General features: G+C 33.9%; 1 protein-coding gene across 1 annotated transcript; it reads left to right on the top strand.

Annotated features, from left to right (window-relative positions):
* Positions 1–5,582: 5,582 nt before the first annotated feature.
* On the top strand, positions 5,583–10,606 carry LOC149890522 (uncharacterized). Its single transcript, XM_090081082.1, has 5 exons — positions 5,583–5,732; positions 6,756–7,469; positions 7,902–8,445; positions 8,899–9,600; positions 10,488–10,606. The coding sequence occupies exons 1-5, from the start codon at positions 5,583–5,585 to the stop codon at positions 10,604–10,606; spliced, it is 2,229 nt and encodes a 742-aa protein (XP_089937208.1).
* Positions 10,607–10,777: the final 171 nt, after the last annotated feature.

Consider the following 10,777-nt stretch of genomic DNA (forward strand, 5'->3'; position numbering starts at 1 on the left):
TTGAATTTTGAGTTAAATAAATTTCTTTTCATATAAAAAATAACAATGAGTATGTCAGATAATGAATTTTTAGAAGATCAGTGCGATGAACTCTATGAAAGCAAAGACGATGACAGTTCTGATGATTTTGTGGTTAATCCAGTAGATTTAGATTACAATGATCCTGAAGATTTGCCTTACAATGGACCTTACAATGATACTATAGTTTTAGATTACAATTCGATGAGTGTTGAAGAACAAAATGAATATGATGATTATATATATAATGAATTGTTACAAGATATGCGTAATGAAACGGGTGGAAACAACTTTATCATTTACATCAATGATGATGAGGAGAAAAGAAATAGATTAAAGATTGAGGCGTTGATTGAAGGTTTTAAAAAGGATGAATATAGAGTGTGTGCTTTTGCTGCTTAAAACGATAATCATTTTATTCCTCACATATAAAGAATAAAATGGTGTATTATAAAAATTATTTTTTTTGTGATAATAAAAATGGAGAATCATGTGCATAAAAAAAATTTTTTTAATAACGATCGAAAGGCTCGCCATAAATCATATCTTTTTTTCGATAAGTATTTGAAGCATCCTCCTGTAAAAGTGGGAAGTAAGTATGAAATATTTGCTCAAAAAGACATCACACTAATTCGTCTGAGTCATCAGAAATTAATTTTTATGTTTGGAATAAAACTTAAAAGCGGATTAGCTTTAGTGAATTTGAGGGAAAGCCTAAAATCTAAATTGGATTATTTCAGTCACAGCATCATACTATCAGAGTCAACGGATAATGTGATCATGGAAATTTACAATAACAGCAAGTCAGATGTCATTATTAAAAAAGGGGAAAGTTTATGCTTTGTCAATTTCATTAATGAGTGAAAAAAAATATTTTTTTTCGTTTAATATAAAATGGAATACAATCACGATGCTAAATCTAACGCAAAAGCGCATGGACTTTATCCAGTTCTTCCAACAGCTCCTGTAGATGATGGAGGACACAATTACCGTCTTCAAAAAATAAGCGAAGTCCAAAAAGAGATGGACAACGAGAGGAAAAAGAGAGTGCATTTAAGCAAAAAGTATCATCGCGCTTTCAGAATCATTTCTTTTGTAGACTCTACGTTGCAAGCAGGTGGCGTTGCACTTGGAGTTGTTGGAATTGGAACTTTGAGCACCATCGCTGCTGCTCCTATTGCGATTGCGTGTGAAGGTGTGGCTATTGGAATGGGTTTTTTATCCATTGTAGGAGGACAAGTCAACAAAAAACTAGCATTAAAAGCGGAGAAGCATGAAAAGATTAAAGTGTTGGCCGAGTCGAAATTGAACACCATCAACAGTCACATTTCAAAGGCATTAGTAGACAACATTGTGAGCGATTCAGAGTATGAATTGATTTTAGACGAGCTTCAAAAGTTTAAGAGTCTGATGAAAGAAATAAGAACTAAAACAAAAATCAACATTGACGAGATAACTAAAGAGTCGTTGATCCAAAAAGGAAGAGAAGATGCAATAAAAGCGTTCAACAACATGTTTAAAAAATCATAGATTTTCCACGGATTCGCAAGCGAATCTAAGAAAGGATCAACGTAGTCGTAAAACGTAGTCGTAAAACGTAGATAAGTTTACGTTTAAGTTTTTTTCTTGCGTTTTAAAAAATGTCCTTTTTTAAAATACTAGACCCTAACAAGAGGGATGAACTGGTGAAAGAATTTGTTGAAAGAAGAAAAAGAATCTATCAAGATAGTTTGAATGAGAATATTTATGATGCTAATCTTCAGACTGATTTGAGCAAGCTTTACAAGCCTCTGATTGAAAGCAATGAAAAGATGATCAAGAGCATCGAAGAAAGTAGCCATGAAAAATCGCCTCCAAGTTTTGATGAGACAAATCATTTAGGAGACATTTCATCCGTTTATTTAAATAAGTATAAGAGTTCTAAAAAAAGATTTTATGAAATTAATAGATATGGTAAACAAATGTACATTGGAAAAATGGGGTTGGAGGTGGATGGAAATGATATCATTGTTGGAGGAGAAAAGTATGAAGGAACACAAGGTCTTTGGGAGTTGCTAACCAATCCGAACATTTCAAAAGAGTTTTTGGACAGCAGCGCTATAAGCAAAGAAGATAAGGATAACTATACAAAAATTCTTTTCAACTCTGGTGCTATTTTTTCAGAATCAAACAAGATAAAAGGTTCCAGAGGTCTAAAATACAGAGAACTTATAAAGCCTGTTTGGGAAGAAATTAAAAGTGAAACCAAAGTCAAAAAAGGCAATGGTGTGATTATTCTTCCAAGCGATCCAAATGCTCTTGTGGAAAATCTCAACTTGAGCATCGCTGCATGGCATGCTGGAAATAAAGGATCTAGAAATGTAGCTGTTTCCATTTGCGATGAGCTGTTGAGGCAGAATAGGATTAATAAAGACGAGTACAAGGCTATGATGGCGTATATCGATATGAAATAAAAAAATCTTTGGAAATAAAAAAATGATCGTTTATAGAAATAGATATGTTAAGAAGCATATTGTAGGCGGAAATGGAATCATGGACACGCTTAAGAATTTCTTGAGAAGAGCAGCATCTTCAAGCGCTTCAAGAGCGGCATCTACTTTGGCTAATAAAATTGCAAAAACTGAACTGGGAAGAGAAGCCATCATGGCTACTAAATCTGCAGGAAAAGAGCTGGCTTCTGCAGCTATTTCCACTGCTAAAGACGTAGCTATTGATAAAGGTAAAAAGACCATTGAGAAATTGTATGCCAAGACTGGAACTCCAAAACCGCGTGAAGCTGCAAAGAATGATCTCAGTATTAAAAGCAAGGAAATTATTTCAAGCATTGTTAACAAAGCAGCGGCAGCAGCACCACCAGTTATAGATGAATATTCTATGTTTGGATCAGGATTGTCAAAGAACAACGCGATTAGAATACAAGACCTAGTAAAAAGAGGAAATGGACTTTTGATTGCATGAGGATCTAAAAATTTTTTTTTCTTCGACATATAAAAATGGCAAATTCCGATGTTTTAAATTTTACAGAAGAGATTATTGTGGATGAAGAAATTGAGAGATTCGAGTTTCATGAATACGAGCCTGAGAGTAAAAATCTAAATGTGGATCGAGAAATAAGGATCAATATTGAGAAACAAGATTTGTTCACGCTTCCATCTGAGGCATACCTTTTGGTTGAAGGAAGACTTTTAAAAGCAGATGGAACTTCCTACGCTGATGCAGACCTCGTTACTCTTGCTAACAACGGCATCATGTATCTGTTTAGGCAGATTACTTATCGTTTGGATAGTCGAGATTTAGAAATCATTTACGAACCTGGACAAGCTACCACCATGATTGGATACCTCAAATATCCAGTAGAGTTCCAATATTCTGAAGGAATGAATCAGCTGTGGCAAAGAGACACATCAGCTTTAGCAAATGAAGCCAACACTGGATTTATCCAAAGACGAGATTACATCATCAAGCAAAGTGAAGAAAAAGGATCGTTTTCGTTCTGCATCCCTTTAAAGCACATTTTTGGATTTTGCGATGATTACGATAAAGTGATCTATGGACTTAGTCATAAACTTACTCTTGTGAGAAAGAGTGATAGTGATGCTATTTTTAGAGCAGAAACAGCAGCTGCAGGAAAAACAGATCTTAGCAAATTATCCTTGTTTATGCCTCATGTCACACCCTCTATCGCAGCTAGTAACAATCTTTACAAAATCATTGAAGCAAAAGTAAAGGTTCCAATTTCGTTCAGATCTAGACAATGTGACACCATCGCTGTTCCTGTATCCAACAACTTTAGTTGGACGCTAAGCACAAAATCTGGTAGTGAAAGACCAAGGTATGTCATTGTTGGATTTCAAACCAATAAATCTGGAAGTCAAGTAGAGAATCCTGCAGTCTTTAATCACTGCGACTTGAAGAACATGTATGTCACTTTAAACAGTGAAAGGTATCCTGCTGTTGATTACGATTTAGACTTTAATAACAACAAATACTCAAGAGCATATAGAGACGCCTCTAAGTTTGACAATAGACTTTATGGTATAAACGAACTTATATCTCAACCTAATTTGACTGCCTTAAATTATAGATACATTTGTCCTCTTTTTGTTTTCGACGTAAGCAAGCAGTCTGAGAGGTTAAAATCTGGAGTGGTAGATATGAAAATAAAAGCGACATTCAATGCAAACGTTCCTGCAAACACTCAAGCCTTTGCTATCGTCATTTCCGATAGTTTGTATACCCTTGAATCAGATGGAAACAGATTTACTTTTGTTTATTAGATGCAGAGCATCCAATTCATTGAAATGTTTTTCAAAAATAATATTTTTAAAATAAAAAATGAGATATACGAAAACGGATTTGAAAAAATTACTGAAAGAAAACGGAATTTCCAAAACGTCAAACAATAAAATGTCATTATTAATGCTTGCGATTGAAAACAACTTGATTGATAAAAACATATTGATTAAAGACGTGAAGGAAGATCGACCCGTGGGTAGACCTAAAAAGGATTTAAATCTGTTAAAAGAAGAATAAAATGATACAGTTTTTTCCATTTTTTCTAGAATGTAGTATCAAAGAGGCTGACATAAATAAAAAAAGACATCTTGAGCTTCTTGCTTTTGGAAAAACAGGTGTGTTTCACGAATCTGTTTACGTCACTGAAAACGGAAATTTTAATATTCCAAAAGAGTACAGTGATGAAGAGAGAGACAAGCTTTACCTACTTGTATGGAGTGGTGAGACAGAATATTCACGAATGGAAAAGAAAATCAAAGAGCATCTTAGTACTTGGAAAGTCTTGCCTAAAAAAGAAAAGCTACGAATGATTGACAATTATGTGCTTGGTTTGGATTGTGATTTCGATGAGAAGAAAAAGATTTCTGGAAATCTAAAAAGCGCAATTTTAAATCATTCGCTTGGTTCCAATGACATTGTGTATGAAAACTTTAGAATCCTTCAAATCCATGTAAATTCTTCAGATGTTAGAAATGAAAAAAATTGATTTAAATAAAATCTTGATATAATAAAATATGACATACACAAGAAAGTTTTTGAAAAATTTGTTAAAAGAAAATAATGTTTCCAAAACGTCAGACAATAAAATGTCGCTCATGATGATTGCGGTTGAGAACAACTTGATTGATAAAGATGCCATTTTGGAAAACTCGAAAGAGGTGAGACCAGTGGGAAGACCGAGAAAAAATGAGAAAAAAGAAAAGAAGCCTCTTGATCCTAAATATGTTAGACTTGGTTTAATTAGAAATAATCCTTTAAATTTAAAAATAACTCATGTTGATACTGGTGAGGTGGTGGAATACAAGTCTGCTTATGAATCACAGAAAAAGACTGGACATGGATGGCAGTACTTTGAAAGTAGAAATGGAAAAATAGTAGATGGATACAAATATGAGATTTCTGGAGTAAGAACTTTTTAAATTCAATATAAGAATTTAAAAAATTGAAAAATGATATAAATAAAATCTTTTTTTAATAAAATGGAAAACAAAACAGTGAGAGAATTAAAAGAAATTGCTAAAGAGGAGAAAATAAGAGGATACTCTAAAATGAGAAAGGGGGAACTTATAATGGCTTTGCAGCCTCCTAGAGTTGTCTCTGCTCCTGCTTCTTTTCGTAGACCTACTGTGATGAGGTTTGTTAGACCAGCTGTAAAAGTTTCAATAAAACCGGCAAAAGTTTCAATAAAGCCAACAAAAGTAAGGATTGTTCCTTCTGCAGTGATAAAACCTCCTATTGCTCCGAAACCAGCAATCATTCCACCAAGACCTGTGGTAAAACCTCCTATTGCTCCAAAACCAATTCATTTGCAAAAACACATCCTTGATGAACCGGTTTTAGATTTAACACCTGCCATAACACCAAAACCAGTCATTCCACCGAGACCTTCATTTTTTTCAAGTCTGAAGGCAGCTGCAAAAAGTGTGGCGTCGTATGTTAAAACTAAGTTTGATGATGTTAAAGATTGGATAGAACCCTACGTTCCTGAAGTAGTCAAGGAGAAGGTAAACGAATCAGCGGAACAAATCGATAAAAAGATACAGTCTATCAAATCACTTGTATTAAAAACAGTGTATAAACAGCCTGTACCAAAACCAATTAAAGTAAAGTTTAAAATGACTGAACATTCAGCGGAGGGTTCTGTGAGACAATTTTCTTATAGACCTTCTTCTCGATATAACGACCTTGCATCCTTTTTTAATTTGGTGAGAGAGTCTGCCATTCAAACCATGGAAGGGGAAAGAAATACAAAGGTAAGAATTATTTTAACGTGTGAAATGAAATCTGTAAGCATGATGACTGGTGAAGAAGTGACTCGGGAAGCAAGCTTTTCATCAAGATCAGAGATTGTTCTAGCAACTACAAATGTAAGAGAGCTCATGGGTGAAATGGAAGGAAAAGTCTTGGAAAGTAGTGTCAAATACAATGCTTTAGGATCTAATTGCACTATATCTAAGATTTTAAGAATGGACATTAACTTTACTGATTACGAACCTATCAGCGGTTCTTCCTATATTGAGCTGTCTAAAGAGCTGAAAGACAAAAAGGCAATCATCAACATGGAAAACAAGGACGATCAATGCTTTAAATGGTCAGTCACTCGAGCGTTGAATTTAAAAAATAGAGACAACGAAAGAATTGATAAAGACTTGGTTCTAAAATCAGAAGAACTGAATTGGGAAGGAATAGAGTTTCCTGTCAAGCTTAATAAAATCAAAAAGTTTGAAAAGAACAATCCAACTATTAGCATTAACGTCTTTGGGTATGAAAATAAAAAACTTTACCCTTTGAAAATATCTGACTTTGTAGATCGAAAGCACTGCATTGATTTGTTGCTTATTTCAAACGAAGACACTAACCATTACTGTCTCGTTAAAAGTTTGAGTCGGTTATTATCTACACAAACATCAAATCATCAGCACAAAATGTATTATTGCAGAAATTGCTTACAAGGTTATGACCAGGAAGAAAAGCTTCAACAGCATCAACCTTATTGCTATGACAACGATGCAGTAAGAATCGAACTTCCTAAAGAAAGAACGACCGTTCATTTCAAAAACTATAACAAGTCTATGAGAGTTCCATACGTTGTATATGCAGACTTTGAAAGTTTCATCAAACCTCTTAACACTTGCACACCGAATTCGAAAGAGTCGTACACCAGACAATATCAAAAGCACGTTCCAAGCTCCTTCTGCTATTATATCAAATGCTTTGACGATAGCCTTTACAAAGGAGAACCAGTCATGTACACAGCTGAAAGCGAAGAGGATGACGTAGCTCAAAAGTTTATAACCATGCTTGAAGCCGACCTTATAAAGATTCTCGACAAGATTGATATAGTAAAAAAGAAAGTGGTAACGGATGAGGATGAAAATAATTTTGAGACTGCAACTCTATGTCATATTTGTGAATCAGATCTTAACAGTGACAAAGTGTGGGATCACTGTCATTTAACTGGAAAGTATCGAGGAGCTGCTCATAACAAATGCAACTTGAATTATAAACTTCCAAAATTCATACCCATCATTTTCCATAATTTGTCCGGTTATGACAGTCATTTGTTCATCAAGAAATTAGGTGGAAAGCTCAATTGCATACCCAACAATGAAGAAAAATATATCAGTTTCTCGAAAAAAATCAAAGTAAGAGAATTTATTAATAAGAAAGGTAAACTTCAGGAAGTATGGAAAGAATTGAGGTTTATCGACAGCTACAGGTTCATGAGTTTCAAGTTAGAAGATCTAGCTAAAAATCTAAACAACGACCAATGCAAAAACGTTGCTCAATATTACTCTGGAGAAAAGTTTGATTTATTAAGAAAAAAAGGTATTTACCCTTATGACTGGGTGGACTCGATTGAAAAGTTCTCCGAAACGCAATTACCTCCTATTGAAGCATTCTATTCCAAACTGAATGATGAGGGAATAAGCTGTGAAGACTATGCGCATGCGCAAAACGTTTGGGATGTATTTGGATGTAAAACGTTTAAAGATTATCAAGAACTGTACAACAAGTCAGACGTTCTGATACTTGCTGATATCTTTGAAAATTTCAGAGACGTGTGCCGTATCTATTACAAGCTTGATTCTGCTTGGTATTACACCTCACCTGGTTTGGGTTGGGATGCCATGTTAAAACTAACTGGAATTCGGTTAGAGCTTCTGTCTGATATTGATATGCTTAATATGATAGAAAAAGGGATACGCGGTGGAATTTGCATGATCAGCAAACGACATGGAACTGCTAACAACAAATACATGAGTGATTATGATCCTTCACAACCTTCGAAATTCATTCAGTATTCAGACGCTAATAATTTATATGGATGGGCTATGTGTAAGCCTCTTCCTTTTAGAGGATTCAGATGGATGACTGAAGAGGAGCTCGCTAATTGGAAATCCATGCCTTGTATTCTCGAAGTCGATTTAACCTATCCCGAAAGCCTACACGATTTACACAACGACTATCCTTTAGCTCCTGAAAGACTAAAAATTAATAAAGTGGACAAGCTCGTTCCTAATTTAAACAACAAAGAAAAATACGTCATTCATCATGAAAACCTAAAACTCTATGAACGACTTGGATTGATCACTACTAAAATTCATCGAGGTGTCACCTTTGAAGAAGAACCCTTCATGAAACAATACATCGATCTCAACACTGGATTAAGAGCAAAAGCTAAAAACGAGTTTGAAAAAGAATTTTTTAAACTCATGAATAACTCTGTCTTTGGAAAAACCATGGAGAATATTCGAAAGCATGTTGATATTAAACTAGTCACCACTAAAAAAGAAGTCTTAAAATTGTCAAGAAAGTCTAATTATGATAGAAATACCATTTTTGATGAAAACCTTACTGCAGTTCATATGAAAAGAACAAAACTCTTTTACAACAAGCCTGTTTACTTAGGACTAAGCGTTCTAGACATAAGCAAAACTTTGATGTTTGATTTCCATTACAACTATATCAAACCTAAATACGGAGATCGCGCGAAACTACTCATGACTGACACTGACTCGCTCATCTATGAAATCGAAACGAAAGATTTTTATCAAGACATTTCTGGCGATCTTGAAACCAAATTTGACACGAGCAACTTTTCTAAAGACCATCCTGCTATTGAAAACGCTGGGTTTAAAGTAGGGTTAAATAATAAGATTATAGGTATGTTCAAAGACGAGGCTGGTGGAAAAATAATTAAAGAGTTTGTTGGACTTCGTCCTAAGCTCTACTCTTACAAAACCTATGAAAAAGAAGAGAAAAGATGCAAAGGGGTTAAAAATAAAGTCGTTCAAAAACACATTACTCATCAAGATTATAAAGACTGCTTATTAAGTGGAAATGAAAAGCTTGCATCCATGAACGTTATCCGATCACATCAGCATAACATTTACACCGAAGAAATCAACAAAGTCGCACTCAGCGCTAACGATGACAAAAGACACATCTTGCAAGACGGAATTCACACGCTAGCCATTGGACATTACAAACTAAAACCGTGCTTTACATTTATGGACTATGATCAACTCTTTGGTCCAGAACATGAGGTAGAGACACAAAAAGGTAAGTCAACAAAAATGATTGCAGAAAATTAAAAACACGACGCCATCTTGAATTCATTAAGTATTAAAAAAATGTCAATGCGCCAGAATTCACAATTCATGATTGCAGAAAATCAGGATGCAGAATTATAAAAATGCCAATGCGCCAGAATTCACAATTCATGATTGCAGAAAATCAGGATGCAGAATTATAAAAATGCCAATGCGCCAGAATTCACAATTCATGATTGCAGAAAATCAGGATGCAGAATTATAAAAATGCCAATGCGCCAGAATTCACAATTCATGATTGCAGAAAATCAGGATGCAGAATTATAAAAATGCCAATGCGCCAGAATCGGCAAGTCTTAGTAGTCATAGCAATTAAACTTATTCATCTCCGTGAGTCTAGACATCTCCCCAAAAACATTTTTACTATTTCTAATCTTAAAACTTATTTTATTTCTTCCGAGAGGCAGCTACTCCTCAGTCTCAACTAGTATATGCAAATACAAAGGAAATAGAATTTCTGATATTATGAAATGATGTTTAAGAAAATCATAGGATAATGACGATAAGAGGTAAAAGAGAAAGAAAACAGTTTACTGCAATAATTAAAAAATGTTTAAACACAATTTGGGATGTTTTTAAAAATGAGCAAATAGCTTATGTTGCAGTCAGTTTTAGTTTTCTTTTAAATGTTGTTTAAATTCTGGCATGTTTGAAAAAATGTAAAAATTATCACCAACATGCAAAATTTTACTTTTAAATAGATAAAGTTCGCTTCTAATCTTAAATTTAAATTTAATAAAGAAATATTTTCACTCAAAGCACGATTTCCTAATTAGAAAATTATTTTACGGATAGATGTGTAAAGTTAAAAAAGTTGCACTAAGTTTTATAACTTAGGTCAATTAATGAATTATTATGATATTACATTTGAATTTTACTTTGTGTCACAAGTCATGAAAGATTACCAAGTAATGAAAAAAGGAGCCACTATCAAAAGATTAATAGAAAAAGTTTAAAGCGACCATGTAAAAAAACAATAGCATGTCAGCTTTCTTTTTTGAATCTTGATCAAAAATTTTTATTTTGTCATTTTGAAAAAAATTTAAGCCAATTTGCAAAACACTTTGTTTGTATAAGCCTACATAAATTTGAAATCGTTTGACTTAGAAATTAAAAATTAGAAGAAC

Source organism: Hydra viridissima, unplaced genomic scaffold (assembly GCF_058129835.1).
Source record: "Hydra viridissima isolate aposymbiotic clone 2 unplaced genomic scaffold, HvirCarnegie_v1 scaffold_3, whole genome shotgun sequence".
Taxonomy (NCBI): domain Eukaryota; kingdom Metazoa; phylum Cnidaria; class Hydrozoa; order Anthoathecata; family Hydridae; genus Hydra; species Hydra viridissima.